Raw genomic sequence first — 19958 nt, 5'->3', positions numbered from 1 at the left:
TATTTTGCGATGAATATGTACAACTGACATTTTGTTTGAATCTTTATTAAATCAGAACACATGGCAATGAGCAGTTACTGTTAAGAGGACACAGCGGGTTTGAGGTTTGCAGTGAAGCTGGTGTCTGAACAGTTAACTGCCAGTCAAACAGAGTGTGAGAGCACAGCTCTGGTGGACATGAAAACAGCTGTTCTCTTTCCAGTTAGGCATTTGTCTCATTAAAACAAATGAGAAATACAAAAATGATACACTTGAAGCTGCTTGGCTCACTTGCCCAGAGAACCTGGACTAAGAGAAGATAAATAATGTTAATCGAACATGGTCTCAAATACAAATTCAGAACTTAAACTCAGGACGTGAATTAGGAGAGCTGCTTGTCATCCTTCTCGTCCCCCTGTGTATTAACCTTTCCTCGTGATTCATAGACATCCTCCGGAGTTTGCCCAAACACGGCCCCGGTCCGCTTGAGGAGGTAGACTCCAGCATGTAAACCGCCGACATTGACCCAAACAGTGAGCAGCTTCTTCCACAGTCCTCCCATCCTCGAGATAGCCTGGAGACGACATAAATCTCGTGAGGGCAAACTAACAAATGAGACATTTGTTTTGTGTAAAACAAGACCCCTGGTTAGACAAATACAGCTGGGGAAAGTCTTTTTCCATGATGCAGAGACTGAGCTGAGTTAAATTCGCACCACTCTAACTGGAGAGATTATTTAGAGATTATTTCAAGATGAATTGATTCTCCACGCAAGCTTTTAAAAGAATAAGGACCAAATTAGGTTGTTTAAACTTTAAGGAGAGCAGCAGAAACACAAAAGAACCCCGGCATTTACAAATGATCTCACCTGATGAATTGTAGAAGAAGCAAATACAACCTACAACACTGGCATTTTCATGTTGCGATATAAAAGAACATTAATATACAAAACCACTGACTGAGGCATAGTTAAACTACTGAGACCTATGACCTCATTCTGGGGTCCAAAAGTTAGTTAAGTTTTCTTAACACAAGTAAATTTTAGAATGGGACACTTTTGTAAAGCACTGGGGGATTTAAAAAAAAAATTGAAACTTATATATTAATTGTTTTGTTTCAACTGTATCAATACATCAGTCTTAAACAAGGGACCCCAACATGTGATCACAAATGACTTCACTTTATTAATATATTTTTACCCTTTATGCAACACCATCATCCCACTGACTTTATATAGCCTGTCAGTCAATCAGTCCAAATAACTACTGTATTAGATGGATTGCCATTTATTTTTTACAGACCTTCACGGTGCCCAGAGGATGAATTGACTTGAAAGACTTTTGCAATCCTCTGACTTTAACTCGAAGGTTTACATTTGGCTCAAAGCACCGCTGTGACCATCACCATGTTGATTTTTTTGGCGCCAGGCCAGCAGTCATGATGTACTACAAGTAAGTGGAGCTGTGCTCATTGACTGTGTTTAGTTTCTGATAAGAAAGTTCATAGCAGGAAACAATGGTCTCATTTGTCCTCTTTTACAAATAAACAATACATTAAAATATGGTGGTACTGTTGGGTCTCTGTAAATAATGTTATAAAGTCAGACCTGCTCTATTTGAAAAGTGTCCTGAGATAACTTCTGTTATGAATTGGCACTATACAAATAAAACTGAATTGAAATTGAATTAAAATATGTTTCTGAAAATATTTTATACTAGAAATAGACAATGAGGTCACAAAATCTTGATTCATATTTGATCAGCGCTGCCTGGTTTGACAGTTTCACTGAGAATGACTTGTCAATCACAAGGTAACCACGCCCTAAAACAGACCCTGCTTTATTGTCTAATTTACACTAAATGGTACCATCATTTACAAAATGAGCATCATGTTGCATGGAAGAAGATTTAAAACGTGATATTGAGACCATAAACTCGTTAGCAAACTGTTTACTGAGCTAATAAATCAAGTGAGAAGTCGGCTCATTTCTGAATGTTATCAAATTTCTTATTTGTAGCCCATAGATCTGGCCCCTGCTGGCCATTAGAAAGAATGCAGGTTTAAGACACTTCGGCTTTGGCTTCACCTCACAGACTGAGAGGCTCTGTCCACTAATTATAAAATGCGAATAATATAATCTGGGCTTCTATTTTATCAGAAATATAAAACCATGAATTAAATTCTGTTATCAAAAAGAAATGTGAATTATTGCATAGATGTACAGATTGTCAAAAAGTAACTATAGTGAGTCAGTGGGTGACGCTTACAAGACGGCCACTGCTGGCTAGGAACTTCAAAACAGAAACAACTTCATTTAAAAGCGTTATTTTTAGACTGACTTCCATGGCAACAGGTTGTATATTTGTATACACAATGCACTATTTAGTCTAACCTCGACACGATTCCATCTCAAACTCACTGAGGTGTGGAAAAAGCTGAAAGGGCCGCGATACAAACCAATACAATTGTACTCAAGTGGAACATAATACTTATACTGTACTATTGTCCTGCTGCACCAGGAACACACGCTTACTCCATGAGCATCAGAGGGCGTGCAGGTTGCAGCTGCATTGGGGCCCCCAACAGCAGTCAATGATAATTACCACAATGATTTGCTGAGCACAAATGCATCTACCTGTTTCCGTCTCATTATAATTGAGTACAAATGTTGTAACACAATAGCTATTATTATTACCTTGGTGTGGGTAAAAAGGTTGCATCTATATCGTCAGTGATTCAAAGCAGCACCTATTGGGAGTGTTAACGCGACATAAATTAAAAATAGGCATGTTTCTAAAACTGTCTGAGGAGTAATTATGTTTGTCCAAAATAATGCAGCCTTAAAGGAGAGCTAAAAAGAGGCAAACAGGTTTCCAAACTGATCCTTTTTTCTTTCCGCATCATTGTCAGCCAGGCACAACCATGCAGCTAGTGACAACATCAAGTGCGTTGCCCCTGATACACCCACTTAGACATCTTTGTGGCATTTCACACTCTCCCTTGTTATTTGTTTATAACAATAAGACTACTGAGGAAGGCAGTTATCCCCAATAACACAATCTGTTGTGTGCATGCACCGCCAGCTAGTGTACATCCAGATTACCATTTGAATTAAGCAAACAGCTACTGTGAATCAGTGGCAAGACAAGACTTGCACTGTGATATATTTTAAAGTTCTCATGAAATGGTGTTTTATTTTCCTGGAAATATTCTGTAATATCTTAGCGGAAGTTCCTGTTTCTGAACTACATGGGTATTACAGTTACCTTGGAAAAACATTTCTTGTCCTGTGTCAACAAGACAGCCTTTCCGGAGCCTGGTCTGCACACACGGGCCATTTCTCTCAGACAGGATGGGTAAAGGTCCCAATTCTTCTTCTTAGAGCCCATTCTTCAAGGAAACAATGGAAACATTTTACCTTGAAAGTTGAATGAAAGTGCTGAAAGATACAGTAAATCCAACAACTTATGATCATTTCTACATGTTTTTTAATCAACCATGTGCTGCACAGCACTGTCCCCTGTACCTCTTCCCAAAGGGCATGTCAGTGATGATTATGTCAACAGAGCTGGTCCTTACGGGTAAATTACACAGATCCCAACGCACTGTGTCAATGGGCAATCCAGATGCACTGTTTGAAAGGATCCAAAAGGGATTTCAAATCATTATTCTGATTATCGACGACACAAAATTGCATATTGAAACAACATCTTTATGAGATTTTCAGCTGTCCACCTTCTCACCTGCCCTTTTCTGCCCTCCGTTTCTGGATGTGACATATATTATTGACTGTGCGGTTAACGGCCATGTCATAGTTGTCACCGGCAATGTAGAATGAACTGTTAAATTCAATGGCCCCCTGGAGAAGAAAAACATTAGACAATTAATAGTCTGTGGTTTTATTATCATTAAAACCCTACTGTGACCTCAACACAACCACTGAAAGCACTCAGCAGATCCCATCTGATAATGATCAGAATTTAGGTGTTCAAAGTATCAATCAAGAGATGGATAAGAGAATTGTTGTGGATGGATGAAAATTCATCAGATATCAGTAACCGCCTGAAAAAACTGCTGATCCAAAAACCACATTTGGCTCAAAAAAATGTGTGTTTACTTTCTGAAGCAGCCAGATGTGATCAAACGTTTGATCCAAGCTGAGCAGGTCTGATTACAGATAAAAGGAATGAGTCATAAGTAAGACTTTCTTACTGAAAACTCATGCAATGAAGCTGTATGTTATTACCGTATTTTCCGGACTATAAGTTGCACTTTTTTTCATAGTTTGGCTAGTCCTGCAACTTATAGTCAGGTGCGACTTATATATGAAATTTAACATGTTTTAAGGCTTAACCAAAGTACTCCAGCCACTCAACATCTCAGTGAACCGGAGCTTTAAGGCAGTCTTGCGTCGCCTGTGGGAGGAGTGGATGGTGGATGGAGAGCACAGCTTCACGGCAACCAGGAGGATGCGCCATGCAACTTTCCAGCAAGTCATTGGATGGATCGACACAGCATGGACTTCAGTGACAACCGAAACACGTGTTTAACTTGCATTTCCTGATTGAATGTCTGTTCTTGGTCTTGGATGCTGTAAAAAAAAATTCTAAATAAGGTAGCTTCCTGAGTATTTGCTCTGCTGCCGGCGTTTGCTTAGACATCGCCCAAAATGCTTGATTGCATTGCATTCTCCACATTTTTAGCTAAATGTTCATGTACCACAGCATTTTTGTTCAGTGAATCTTTTGTAAATTGGCCGCCTTCATATCGCCCAGCTCACCTCATTTCACTCCTTCGTCTTCATTAACATTCCCGGTAGAATTCTCAATCTTTTTGGCCTCTATGTGTCCAGTTACATAGTCTCTGTCTGTTCCTGGTCATGGATTTTGTGAAATACATTTCTAAATAAATGCGACTTATAGTCCGGTGCGACTTATATATGTTTTTTTCCTCTTCATGAGGCATTTATTGACTGATGCGACTTATACTCCGGAGCGACTTATAGTCCGGAAAATACGGTAGTACTTTCTGACCATTTGAGACCAGACGTTTTCAGCCTGTAATTTTCTCATGAAGTGAACTTGCGGCAGGTCAGTGGCAGTAGTGCAGTGTAATGATGTATAGATGGTAGATGTTAGTGTGTAATCATAAGGTTATTGGAGAGGGCTTACACTGTTCATTCTTTGCACTTCTTCTTTTAAGCAAAACACATAATCAGCAACACTTTTTAATAATATTGTGGTCTAGGTATGCAAGGTATGTCTTACCTCCAATGGTATAGCTCCAGTCCCACACATTGGATCAAGTATTATATCGGATACCTGAGGTTTACACAGCCTGTCAACAGAAAATAGAGTATGGATATAACACCGATGCAACATCATAGGTTTGACTATAATCATTTTATACGTGTCAACACAGAGCTTCCACCAATTCTTCTTTTCCTTACATGCCCCTGATACCCAAGAAAAATGTAAAAACATTCTTATAAGACTGCTGCTCTAAATCTTTAGACCTTGACCAATTTGAACTCTCCTCCTGCAGATTTAACATCACACACATTTATATTGTTCAGTCATGCGGTCTTAAAACTAGAATATTATAGGACTGATTTTATAAGTCTACCAGACTACTGTACCAGCAGTTTAACATTGCCAGTTATTTAATTAAGAATTAAATTCAAATTGCAATCAGTAGAATCTCTAATTGGGAAATACTTGAATTTCATCCTAGTCATATGTATAGTACTGCTGTTAGAACTGCATCGCATTGATTTGTATTTCTTCGCTCAGCTCAACGAATGTTTTTGTTTAACTAATGGTTGTGTAAGTGCCAGATAAGTGTAAACAAACTGACGAATGAAACCAAATAATCATAAAAGTTTACTTTGGATCCTACACTGAATAAACCTGTAAATAAACAATAATTCACTTTTGGAAATTTGAACTGCAGCATGACCTGATAACTGCTTTGAATTTTTACTACAACTGAGATGAGGATTTCAACTCAGGACAACAACAACAAGTAACAATACGGAATTTAATTTGTACGCAAACCTTGTGTTCAGTAGTCAAATTATTACTATTATATTTATGTGCTTGGCTTCATGGAAAATATTACTCGGCAGAGCAGTTATTTTTCTATTTTGTTACGCCTTAAAATAAACACTGAGGTGTGACTGGCAGATTTACCGCAACAGAGAAGAGTTTTCTTTGGCTAGTGTGACGATATTGGATATGCTTGTTCAGTCAGGGCACGCATGCTTACCTCACCATCAAGTTAGTCATGTCTACTTTCAGGTGAGGCCGATTGTTGTTCAGATTGTTGTTGATCCTTTTATTCTACATTATTCTATCATTATAAGAGAAGGTTCCTGATGATGACAATGTAGCGTGCATGTCCTTTGTCCTCGTGTGTGTGTGCACCTTTGTCTTCATCTGTGTCTATTTGTGTGAGTGGGAGTAGGCAAATTACATAATCTCCTGTTAGTTGTGAGTCTTCGGTTGCAGCTAGGAAATATTTTTGTCACCAAATCTCGCCCATCCTCTGTGACTGTGGTAGCTGTCCAAGGTGATCGCACATGTCATTGCATGTGTCATTATGATATTCAAACAGTGGCATCTAGTGGTTGCAGATGGCAATACAGCTCAGCCTTCCAAGTGTGTAGCAGATACCATGGTGGCCGTGAAAGTCGTGAAAACCTTAAAGACCCTATGTAGAGCCAGTGTTTGGTTTGTCTGTTCTAGGCCATTGTAGAAACATGGCGGTACAAAATGGTCCAAGGAACAGGACCCACTCCCTCTGTAGATAAAAACGTCTCATTCTAAGGTAACAAAAACACATTCTTATTTTCAGGTGATTATACAATAATGAAAACATACCTATGAATATTATATTCCATTTCTGACAATGGATCTAATGTTACACACTGGACCTTTAAATAATAAATATCAACAAAACAAAACACACCAAAAAGCTCTTAAACAAATACAGGAGCTCAAATGTGTCTATAAATATAAAATACCTGACACATTCGAGGCAGAAAAGAGGAAAACAGTACATACATTTCTAGTAGGATACATTTCTGTTGTTTACTACATTGGGTGTCTGTATATGCACATAATGTACATGTTAACGCTGCACACAGACATCCACTCTGACTTTTACAGACATGAGCAGTTGAAAAATGTACGTCATTACCTGAGCATTCCATAGCACAAAGTCGACCGCAGAGTAGTGGGTCCAAAGTGACTGATGTTTCTCCTGTGAAGACTCTCTTCTGTGAGGGCAATGCCGATTATCACCTCTTCATTGTGTATGTTTAGTAACACCTACAGCACAGGAACATACAGCACATGAATGAGCAGAAATCAACCATCAAGCCACAAACAACTCCAAACAAATCCAACTTCACAAACGTTTTTTATACTTTGTGGAGTTGTAACAATAAGACAGAAGTTAATCACCAACTGTTTAAACTTGGATAAATTGTTTTGGTATTTTTTTAAGCAACAATGCCAAAAATCACCTGGGTAGTTACATTTAATATCTTTGGGTTTAGGACAAAACAACAAACTGGTTAAAGACATCAGACATCACTTCTGAAGGCCATTGTTCACTACTTTCTTTACTTTTAATAAATGAATAACCGAATGAAAATAATAGTTGCAGGCACCGATTAAGAGAGAAACTACACATCAGGTTAATCAATAATGAAACTAATAGTTGCAGGCACCGATTAAGAGAGAAACTAAACATCAGGTTAATCAATAATGAAAATAACAGTTGCAGTCCTAATATATGGGCAGCACAGAGGTTCACAGGTCCTGCGTTCGATTCCTGGGTCGAGCAGGGCCTTTCTGTGTGGAGTTTGCACGTTCTTCCCGTGTCTGTGTGGGTTTCATCCAGGTGCTCTAGTTTCTCCACCATTAAAAGTTTAGGTTCATTTCTCCATTCAGTGTCCTTGACCAAGACACTGGCTTAGATCTGGAGTTAGTCCCTGGGAGCGGTACAGTGGCTGCCTACTGCTCCTAGTACTAAGGATGGGTTAAATGCAGAGGACAAATTTCACTATGTGTTGTACTGTGTATGGTTGTATATGTCACTAAAGTTGCAGTAATTCTGTTCTAATGAATTATCTTTAGTAAATTGAAACGCACAAACACATTAACGGCAATTTACTAATTATTTCAACATGTATCCAAACATGCATCCAACTATCAGCTAACCAAGAACAGACACAAAAACTGCATTTAGTCTGCGAACAAACTTTTGTGAAGTTGTGAAGTTACTTAACTTTAAGAGACGTGGCCACAGATTGTTATCACTGTGTGAAAACCTTTTAAATGAATCTCAGGAACATACACATTATTTCCAGAAGTTGTCACATAATCTGAACAATTTATCTCCACGGAAAATATGAATTAACTGGGTTGCCATGTGTTCTTTTGTTAAGCCCTAAACTAAACATTAGGATAGGCCTTGCAAATTTATCTGAACAGCCAGAGTTTTCCTTGGCTGGTGCAATGGTATTCATTACTTTGCATCAGTCCAGTCTGAACAAGAATGCCTACCTCAACGTCAAACTTTGTCATGTCTGCTTTCCACTGGAAGAATTCTTGCACGGCTCCACCAAAATCTCTGGCTGCCTCATTAGAGGAAAAGCTGTGTTTGTCACCGGCCCTGTTGCACGTCACACGAAACTTGATGAGTTTGGCCTCGGGTGGTGCTGCCTCCCCCGAGTCCTGTGCACTTGAATCCACATCGGGCGTGCTCTCGGCCTTCGTCTGGCTTTCAGCGGCAGACGCTCCTTGAAGGAGCTCTTGCTGCTCGGTGTCAGCAGCAGCTGCATCAGTGGCCTCGCTGGTAGGTTTGACTTTGTTGCCGTTTCCTCCTTTCCGGTAGCCTTTCTTCTTTTTTAGGGTGCGATTTAGTTTCCAAACCTCTAAAGCATTGGTCCAGGACAGTTTAGAGGCAAGCTGCTGCAGCTCCATCAGTGTCTCCTCCTGTACAAAACACAGTGTTTATTACCATGGCGATAACGGACCTAACATCAGCTACAGCAGAAAGAAGCTGGCGGTCAGTTACCTTTGATTCTTTGAACTGGTAATGATCATATTCCTCAACCACAACAAACAGATTGTCCACAGACCTCAGGAGATGGACCTACAGTGGAGAATTCAATAAATGGACAGACAGACAGACAGACAGATACATTTTAGGTGTAGGTTTTCTTTTTACACCTGGAGAAACTAAGCTGTGGGTTCCAACCCTCCATATAAACAGTGATCACCATTCAACATCAAAGCAAACGTTGTCTGTGCTCATAATACAAGTCAGAAGCACGTTGGAAGAACAAGGCAGGCACAGACGCTTCAGTTTCATACCTGGAAAAGCTTGTCAGTGGTTATTGGAAAGTATACGCGCCCACGATCTTTGCTTATACGTGCATCAACCCCAATTTTCTCTTTGATCTCTTCTGCAGCAGTGTGCTCAAACCCTGTGGGCACCGTTGCTCCAATGGTGACGGTGATGATGTCCCCAGTGGTGGCATCATTCTCAGTGGAGGAGGAGGAGGAGGAGGAGGAGGAGGATCCCATTGTGTCAGGGCCTGGCTCTGCAGCCACATCTTCCTGGGAGGACATGTTGTATTTGTATAGTAGATACAGTGGTACGACTGGTTGATATGTCACAGCTCTCACATTTACAGCTGGAGAGAGAGAGAGAGAGAGAGAGAGAGAGAGAGAGAGAGAGAGAGACATTAGAACTGTTAATGCTGCATATTTTTGCCATATTCAGGTATAAAGAGTACAGATTTACAAGAAACAACGTATTTTAAAGAACCATTGAGTACTATCATGTTATCGTAATGTACCATGTTAGCACCGGTTCATTTGAACACTGTGAACAAACAGTTTAACGTTATTAATGGAGAATGAATGTTACCAGGTAACTTAGCCGGCTAACGTTAGCATTGAGGAGCTAAAAAAGTTGCTCCGAATTAAAACCAAGGCAACGTTAGCAGCTGATACGGCTTTTATATCAAACCGCTGCCACATTATGATGTGTGTTTGTGTGATGAGCCCACCGGTTGAACTGTAGAAGCTGATGACAGTCGTATGAGGTTCAGTTGTGTTAAACTTGCTAACTGGAGTCAAACCAACCTGTCAAACACGAGGCGACATGTTGTTTCCGCTCTGTAGAGACACTTCCGGACGAGGTCCTTCAGATTAAAAGCATCATCTGCAGGGATTTAATCTGACTAAATCATTTAATGTCAAAAATACTCCTTAAAATCAACGATAAACTGTGACATGACGAAGATATTGTATAAAGTCTGCACAATTATTCTCCAACTATTATTATGTACTCAATTACTCTCGAGGTTTCATATACAAGCTATATGTCAAAATACTCACATTCACAGTCTGTGATTTTCTTTCTTTCTTTCTTTCTTTCTTTCTTTCTTTCTTTCTTTCTATTTTGAATGTTTTTCAATGTCAAAATTACATTACATATTTTACTTTTATTCAAAGCAACTTACAATAGAGCAAAGTGCATTAAAACATATAGATTCACCTACAGATTGCAAGAATCAGGCAAACAGTTAAGAGAGGGGTATATTGCATTATTTTACTAATAGGTTTTTTTCACAACTGTCTGGTACCATTGATCATATGATCTTCATTAATGGGCATTATGTTTAAATAGAATTATTCAAAATATTTTAAATCTGAAAAACTTTTATTTTCAAAATCAGAAGGCCAAACAGGATATCTAGTTAACTGGACTCATCTTGACGTTTTCTTTAATTTCACTGGTTACTACTTCCGGATACAGCTTTCCCCTAAGTGATCGGAAGAGGGCGCCATGATATAGGGCTTTGATCTGAGAGGGAGGACACTGAGAAAAACATTCACCTTACATGTAAACAACAAAAAACAGAGAGGCAGAATAAGACATAGAAGATGAAAGGAGGGAGACAGTGTACAGTATCAAACAGACAGGATAAAATCATATCATTCTTCACATTTCTGTCTATAATTATGGGTTGTTATTCGCATTTACCAGTGGTTGTAATTCATTGTATGGGCATTAGGTTCATCAACAATGAGATAAATAGATCCAAACACTAGTTATTCATGGTGACAATATGCAGCAATATTTTGGCCCATAATCTCCATTCCTGATTTATCATGTGTGATTAATGACTTTTATACAGCGAGCGGTGATAAGAATAACTGTCTTCTCTTTGGGTGATTAATTGTACCTCTGGGCAGTGGAACTAACAGCTTTAACTTCATCTGATAATTCTCTTTTATCTTTGAGAAAACACCTGTGAGAGAAAAGAAGGTTTTTTTCATTTTTATCTGTGTTCTTATTCACTGTGGTTGCGTCAAGTTTAAAGCACTTAATTATGATTATACAAGGCAACAAATTAAAAAAATATATATATTTATCTACTGAACTTCCTGTGACAGAAAAAAACCCCACTCATATCATAGCTTATCTCATGTCAATATTATACAGGATGTTTATTGAAAATGTTTTGTTGTTTTTCTGACTTTATGTTCCATTCTTTCCAACTGATTAGTAAGTGTGAAGTCTGAGAGACAAGTGGGTGTGTGTTCATGTCAGAGAACGAAAAGTCCTGCACAACAGATGGCAAGTGTTGCACAGAGCACAGTCAGGCACTGCAAAAAACTTTTTGCCAACTTAATGATCTTATAAACACATTGGCAAAGAAAACTTTTCGCATAATGCATGAATTTATTCCCTCTGCAAAGAGAATGAACAAAGAGTGACTGACAGTGAAAAGAAACTCTGAGAAAAAAAGTAGAGCAGCTCCAGGTTTGCTGCTTTGACAGAAGATCAAACACACACAACCACAGTCCTGTTTGATCTGTGTGTAACTCAGTTGTTATCCATGCAGGTGAGATGCTTCTATCCTCACATGTAACCTGAAATGTGGAGAAAAGACACGCATGCAAGAAGGATAGAATATCCTCAAAGCAGACAGGTATGATAAACCCTGTGGGATTTTACACTGGGATTTTCTCCCAGTGTTGAGAAGACCCTCACTGGGATTATTCTTCATATCCTTCTCTCGCCGTGGTGTTACTTGTTAAAATAAAAGTGACATTTACAGACATGTGGGCCGACTTCTTAGGGAAGAAAATGCATAGCATATAAAGGAGACATCCCTCTCTCAGCATGAGTGCTTAATGATTGATTGATGACAGTGTAAATCAGCATCAAGGAATATGTATTAAAGACTACAATAGAGGTTGTCAGGGGTTTGGGTTTGATTATCTTGCATCACAATCAGTTCTAACACAAGTCAGAGCCTTTGTAGCTTTAAACTAATTGGAAAAGAAAATATGACAGTGAACATAACCTGAACTTTGTACTTGTTGGGAGATATGTGTCAGATGGGAAACGTAAAAAACATCTGAAGGCATTTCATAATGCTGCAAATACATTTAACAGTACATGATGAAAATGCATACATTAACTGATTGATTCCAAAATACACCAAACTCTAATGTTGAGTGGAGCTGAGAGCTGTTGACCCTGACTCAACAAAACAGTTAAAAAGTAGAGCATGAAAAAGGGTGCGTTCACATTCTCTACACTGCAACATTTACTGCACATTATTTACTTACGGATCAGTGCTGCATGTCTGACAGTCCTGTAGGGAACGGGGAAAGCAGTTACATCACATGCTGCCTATTTGAAGTCTCACAGGGCAAAAATCCTTTAGATTAAAAGAGGCTCAGTTATGAGCGATATGAGAACCCCCACATGTCCATCCAAAGCTTCCTCTGGAAGGTAGAAGCAGCCTTAAAAGCTCAAGGAGGCGTTTTATAGGATGTCCTGGTGATTGAATGATGTCTGTAACTATGATAACCCTGGTTGGGGTTGCATCCTCTGCTGCAGGTAATCTCCAAATTTTGTGTCACTTTGAAATGAAATGAAATTTCTCACAAAAATTAAAGGTCCAGTGTGTAACATTTAAAAGGATCTATTGGCATAAATGGAATATAATCTTCATTACTATGTTTTCATTAGTGTATAATCACCTGAAAATAAGAATAAGAATGTTATAAAGAGTTCGGTCTAGACTTGCTCTATTTGAAAAGTGTCCTGAGATAACTTCTGTTATGAATTGGCGCTATACAAATACAATTGAATTGAATTGAATTGAATTGAATTTACTGTTTTTGTTACCTTAGAATGAGCAGCTTTTATCTGCAGATACTGCGGGTCGCGTTCAGTGGCAGCCGCCATGATGAACCGCCATGTTTCTACAGTAGCCCAGAATGGACAAACCAAACACTGGCGTTCCGCGACCACCGTAGTTTTCCCCTCATGTTTGGAATGGGAATGAGTGGCAGTCTGCAACTATGCTGCTATATGTCACTAAATCTTACACACTGGTCCTTTAAATGTGATAAATTAATTTAAATTATTTAAATTCCATTAAAAAATCTTTGTTCCATTTGTCCGACAATTGTCGGTTTGCATTTATAGCTTCACTGAGAGATTTTTAGCTCCCAAAAACTATTTGTATGCCTCAACACTTCATAAGATAAATTATTATCTATCACAGCATTCGGGCCCAGGATGGCATTTTATCACAGTTCCCACTCTTGTTCTATAGAAAGAACTAGTAAAAGGATCACACAATGGATCTTTGTGTCATAAAAACAGTGAAGTCATAGTTTCCCAGGCTTCCCCCCTGAGATGCCTGATGAGAGAGGTAGGGGTGAGGAACAGAGGGATAGTGGGAGGGGATGAAGGCACTACAGAAAGGTTACCTCTGCTGACTTCTCTACGGTAAACACAAACAAAAGCAGAATCCACCCTGCTGTCACTCTGAACCTCCGGCAGGCCTCTCTGTCACAGCTGCTGTGTCTGTGTCTGCTCTCTCATGGCTTCACTCCTCAGACGAGTGGGTGATACATAAGGCCTGACAAGCAACTTAGACTCACCACCGGAACTGCAAAGTTACAAAAGACAGTGTGATGCAGAGAGACAAGTAACACAGGAAGATACTCACACTTTCTCGGTCTCACTGAACACAGATATCTACACACACACACACACACACTACCAGAGGCCATTTATAATTCCTCAGGGGCTTTTACTCCTGTGAAGAGGGCTGTGCACGCTGTGTTCAACAGCCAGAAAATATGTTCGGACATCACAAGGCCAGAAAAGAATTCAAACCTGCCTTCTTAAGTCATTAGTGGTGGAAAAGTAGGAGGGAAGGAGTATGCCTACTTGTGTGAATGGATATTCTTGGCGTAAGAGACTCTGTAAAAGTCTTCCTCATCTCTGTAATTGTTCAGTTAGACTCTCTAGGGTGACTAGTGAATGGTCCCCCTTCATTTGTGCAATGTAATATCTCCATATTTCGCATCACATGGCCTTTTAAGTTGGTGTTGCTGGCTGCAGACTAACATGAGGCTCTAGCTTGCAGTGATGTACCTTTACACTGATATGTTCTTTTAGACATTAAGTCATTTTTCAGGACAAACAGGGTCAGGGTGCTGCTATCGTGCATGTTGTCTCACTGGAAAGTCTCTGCTACACTAAATGGAATGAAACCTTGATTAGTATCACTGGTAACACCTTTGTTTATCCTACTATATCAGGTCAAAATGGCTGCTGTGAAAAACATCTATATGATGCAAAAGGCAATCATGGTAAATACATTATTTACTAATGCTTTTTTATAGATCAGTTATAAGCAATTAATAATAACATTTTTTGGATTGTAATCCATTAATAAATGCCATCAGGTCTGCAGTTACAAATGTCAGTAAGACCATAAGGGGCCAATTGTGTGAAGGTACGATTTTTGTTTTTGTTTTAGCTGGTTTGTGGCAGACTGTAGATCTAAGTTCTGTCAAAAAAAGTCTTCCTACCTGTCAGTTTGAAATATACATCTAAGCCTGTGTGCTGCAGGTGGAAATGAAATGCACAGGGCTTCTACAGTGTGGCAGTTTGCAGTTTTGAGACACCTCAATGTGACTCAACAGCCTGTTCCCTCCTGAACTGAGAATAGTGAGGGTGACAGACAACAAACTGAGACTCACGGACTGTTAAAAACACAGTGAAGCACTCAGAAGACTGTCAAGAAACACACAGACACTGTCACTGTGCTGCTTTGAAAAGCTGCTTTTTCTTCATGATATGAATTTTCTTTATTCCATGTAAATGTTTCCAAACGACTCCCATCAAATAAGCACAAATGTACGAACATAATTCATTTAAAAAATAAAAAAAACAAATTTTCATCCAATTTGTTTTTTTTCTTCTTTTCCTACAGTATTTTAAATGCATTGTGATCGTGGATTATTAAGCATATGTTCTTGCAGTTCTGCTCAGCCATATTCCATGTTCAGTATTTCTTAACAGTTTGTATGATGAAAAGCTTTTATCCCCATTGTTTCATTTATTCTTGCATCTATAGGAGTTTCTTATCTTTGCTTATATGGCTGAAGACACTTCTGTCACTGGTGACATTCTTGCTGTCTCATGCATCTTTAATTGTCAGCATCAGCTCTGCCAACAGAGACGAATAGGCAAAATGAACACTGGATGCAAAAAGGACATGACGATACACCTGTTGGAACAAAAGAGCATGGTGCAAAGGACATTTTTCATTTAAAAGATAATAGGGTTGCCCACAGTACCACAGCGGTACCTCTATGATTACATATCAAAGCATCAGTGGCGGCGTTGGTGCTGGTGTGCCGTGGCTTGAGCCATTTAACCACAGGCCTCTGCTCTGGGTGTGTGATGCAGCAGCATGTCAGTGATTATCCCTCACTACCACTGAGACGTGCCACATCTCCTAAACAGTAGCCACGGTGAAAGTAATGCAGAGATAAAAGTGTGAAGTTTCCATGGTGATGGAGTCTGAAGAGGGAAGCATTTCATCACTGTGTAAATTATTGTTATGAAAATGTGCAGCAGCAGACCTGCAGGTAGTGATATGATTGTGAAAGGGTGGCTGTAATACAAATTAATTAAATACATTTTTTATATGTTTGTGTTTGGTGTTTGTGTGTGTGTGGGGGGGGGGCATGTATTAGTCTACTCATGTTGTGTGATTGTAAATCTGTTTGCACATTCTGGGTACAGAACACAAATCCCCACATTATTACATATTAAGGTGAGGGCTTGGTTTAAGGTTAAGATTGTGGTTAGGCAAGTAGTGGTTAAGGTTAGGGTTTGTCTCCAGGAAATGAATGTAAGTCAATGCAATGTCCTCTGTAGTGATGGAAACACGACTGTGTGTGTGGGTGTGTGTGTGCGAGAGAGAGAGAGAGGGGGGAGACTGCTGGTTGACAATATGAGGAGGCTCACGTGACGATCTTTTAAATTCCTGTTTCCCTGCAGCGCAATTTGTCAGAGTACGAATGGTGTTTGCCTGCCTCGCTCCTCGTACGCATGTCTGTCCATTTTCGGGGCTCAAGGAAGGACTCGGCTGCCTGAAAACCTTCGAGCGTCTCTCCGCTCTCCTTCATCATGTTGTTCTTATAGTTCTGATCTCGCTTTGTGTCTTTTGTTTTTTTTCCCTGCTGAAAGCCTTTGAGTTTTTGACTGGTGCCAGGCAGGAGGAGGACCCGGTTCCTCTGCCAGAGAGAAAGAGAGAGAGAGAGAGAGAGAGAGAGAGAGAGAGAGACACAGAGAGAGACAGAGAGAGATAGAGGGAGAAAAACCTAGAAGAAAAAAAGAGAAAATAATGCAACATTGGTGTCATTTGTGCGCTTATTTCCACGGTACACTGATTTAAAGTGTCAACTGCAGGGACTACCACGCGTTGAAGCTTTTATTATCCTCCATGCACGGCCGCTAGAAGGGAAAGAAAAGAATAAACGGAGCGAAGCGCTGCTGCGTTACAAGTAGGGGATCATCACCCTTAAGACCCCGAGAGAGTCCTCGACTTGCAGGGTCTCACCCGAAAACCCGAGGAACGATGTCATCTACGAAATTCAAGAAGGATAAGGAGATCATAGCCGATTATGAGACCCAAGTGAAAGGTGCGGTGTGAGTGTGATGTGTGTGTCCGCTTCTCTGTGTGCATTGTCCCCGCAGAGCCTGTCCGTCGACTCCGCCTGACCCAGAGTCTGTTTATCAGCCTGCATGTTGTTGTTGTTTTGCCTTTTCGTTTTATTCCTGTAACATAAAGCATATTGTGTTGTGTTGAAACAGAGAGCATTGACAGACCTCCCCGTTGTATGACAGGTAAACCGTGACAGTCAATCCAATGACAAGAGTGCGAGGAGCGAACCCTGCTTTTATTTCCATATTTTTCTTTCTTTTCTTTTTTTTGCAAACGTTTCTTTGATTAATTCAGCAGCGGGGGGGGGGTTCTGTTATGTCTCATAATATTGTTTGGATCCTTGTTGTGCAGCTTGGTCGCTGGGGGGAAATGCTCCCTGTGTTGAAACCAGTGCAGGGTGGATGGAGGACTGGCTGTATTATTGCACCTCATTCTTACACATTTTGGGGCCTGCTTGGTTTACTGTGGTTTCACATGTTTAGATATTTTGGGAGCAGATTTAAAGGCGCGTTTCGTACAACAAATATGTACATTAATTTCCCATAATTAGTGGCTTTTCGTGGCTTGTCAATGTGGCTCCAGCTCTAATCCACAGACCTGATCACACTCAGATCACGTTTTGCCTTTGATTCATTGTCCCTGATTAGCTGTTTTCTCTCACTGCTCTCACCTGGCAACATGGTTAAAACACTATGGCTTAATGTCACCATTGACTCCTTTTCCACACTCCACAACCCCTTTACCCTTTACATGATTGTACTCACAGAGTATTTCAGAATCCTAATTATCTAAAATATGAGGGTTGGTAATATGGGTCTAAAAAAGTCTTATTAGTTAATGATGAAACTGGACTATGTGTTAAAACAGTATCGGTTACAGATTCAGACTTGTGTTTACCATTTAATCCTGCTTTATCCAATAATACTTGTACTTCTTTGCATGGAATGAACTGTGGAGTAGGTTGATTATGGGAAGCATTTAAGCATTATGAAAAAGCAAGAGAATTGATAATATAAGTCCATACAGACGGTAGCATATAAATACAGACCATCCAAATAAACAATCGCAAGATACTTAAAGTGACAGTTTATTCTGCTGTGTAGTGTAAAACTGAAGGGGAGTACTGTACAGTGTAGACTGGTTATAAGCAGACATTTCTCTAAGTGGATCTGGGGTTCAGTTTCAAGGCCCGGGACCCATTACTAGCACTCTCGCTCTCAGTGGTTTTGCTAATGTTATGCCTCAGGGGCTTCAGCTGATCATCTGACGGAGTCATGTACCAGTCCTAGACCTTTGGATGTCCAGAGTGTGAGCAGCTTGATTTGTAGGTTAGATCTACAGACACATTCTTCTTTGTGTAAACTGTGGATCAATTACTGGTCTGACTGATTCTTACCTTCTGGAGTTTCTCTGTCTGTAACCTCTGTTTTGTCTTGTGGCAGTGGCTGGTCATTCAGAACTCTTAACATGTAAACATGTATTGTTTTTGCTCATGTCCGTCTTATTCTGCTGCTTTCCATTTTACTCCTGGCCATTTCTTTTGCTAATTCAGGCATCACTTATTTAGCTTAGATCCAACCCTGTCATGGGAGAATTGCTCTTGTTTCATAGAGCCAGGCCCTGTCTGCTCTTCTTTGCATTAGCCAGGGCCTCTTGAACTGTGTGAGGCGGAAGGATGTTAATTTATGGAGAATGCTGCTTGTTTCTCATTCACAGCTGGTGGGTTGCATCGCCTACAGACACACAGGGCTCTACTCCTGACGATCCACCGCCTCACAACAATGCCAATGTTATGATTTGAAGCAGGCAGGGACTGAACCGTAATGAAATTCAGATTGGAAATTGCACCTGTCCTGCTCTGAGTTATTGCTTTATGGTTAATGTGTACATGGCAGAAGGGGCCAAATCATCAGCAGGTCATTGACTGGGTCATAACAAGATCACAGGGTTGCTTTATTATGTATGAGGGCTAATAAAAGAAAACACTTTGTCTGAGCAGTAGTTTAACAAAGAAGAAGAAAAAACTCTGCCAGTACCTTCACTATGGCTTTATGTTGCTTAAATGCAACAGCTGCAGGTTACGAACCACTCTGCTAAAATGTCAACCCATGGCCATTAATGAATTCTTGACGACCCTCAAGGCTGCATGGTTGCCAAAGCCGAGGTCTCTGAAGGACCTTGGGAGATGGTGTTCACTTTATTCAAGCTGTTCAGTTGGCAGATCCTGCATTAGCATGTCAATAGAGAGGGGTCGTACACTGAACAGAGAGAGACTGGCTGAGGAGCCTGGACTCTATTTTGTAGCTAACCACCATGTGGTTGCTGGACTGCAACTCTGCCTCCTCCCGTTTGCCAGTTTTATAGGCAGAAGTGTTGCTCTCGGGCTCAACCATCAGCAGCTGTCAGAAATTTATACTCAAGTTTCTCAGACTAAAATATAGCTTCAGTATGAACCCATACTTCCACATCAGCATGAACTGAACCTTCAGTTATGACACAGTGATAACAGTAGTGAGAGGTGGTGATCATACAGTACATGTACAGGACAGAGCTTTGGATTTCAACCTGAGCTCTTAAATGACTTTAGTAAATGTCAAGGAATGAGTGCACCCAGGCTAAACTCCATTGTTTTCTGTACAGCTCCGTTTTATTAACTTGGTCTTGTGTTTACATCTTTATTCTGTACTGTACTTTGACTGGAGGGACAGTGGGTTGCCTGTTCTATTGGCTGTGTTCCCTGAATCCCCCTCGTAGTGCAGCACAATTTTACTTCGCTCTTATTTTCTTGCATACTGGACCCTTATTAATAGTATTTTTCCTGCAGTATTTTCTAATAAAAGTCAGTGTGATCGGTGCTTTAACTTGTTGGCTGAGTTTGATGGCTTATATTCAAAGCCAC

At 40.1% G+C, this 19958-nt stretch overlaps 2 protein-coding genes across 3 annotated transcripts in view; one reads left to right on the top strand and one right to left on the bottom strand.

The window, feature by feature from the left end:
• Positions 1-29: 29 nt before the first annotated feature.
• Positions 30-10192, bottom strand: thumpd3 (THUMP domain containing 3). Its single transcript, XM_051415202.1, has 10 exons — positions 10067-10192; positions 9366-9688; positions 9067-9144; positions 8553-8984; positions 7180-7310; positions 5247-5316; positions 3723-3838; positions 3506-3610; positions 3246-3369; positions 30-553 (listed from the first exon to the last, which is right to left on the bottom strand). Exons 2-10 carry the CDS (start codon positions 9621-9623, stop codon positions 362-364), a joined length of 1506 nt encoding a protein of 501 aa, XP_051271162.1. The 5' UTR covers positions 9624-9688; positions 10067-10192; the 3' UTR covers positions 30-361.
• A 6190-nt stretch (positions 10193-16382) lies between these two features.
• srgap3 (SLIT-ROBO Rho GTPase activating protein 3) overlaps positions 16383-19958 on the top strand; it is a 59343-nt gene continuing 55767 nt past the window's right edge. For both annotated transcript variants that reach the window (XM_051415191.1, XM_051415190.1), the window contains exon 1: positions 16383-17036. In XM_051415191.1, coding sequence (XP_051271151.1) covers positions 16973-17036 — 64 coding nt within the window. In that variant the 5' untranslated portion in view covers positions 16383-16972. The remainder of the gene's footprint in view (positions 17037-19958) is intronic.

The sequence above is a fragment of the Dicentrarchus labrax genome, unplaced genomic scaffold (genome assembly GCF_905237075.1).
Source record: "Dicentrarchus labrax unplaced genomic scaffold, dlabrax2021, whole genome shotgun sequence".
NCBI lineage: Eukaryota > Metazoa > Chordata > Actinopteri > Moronidae > Dicentrarchus > Dicentrarchus labrax.
Note: the sequence above shows the minus strand (reverse complement) of the source record. Positions and strands in the feature narration are given on the sequence as shown.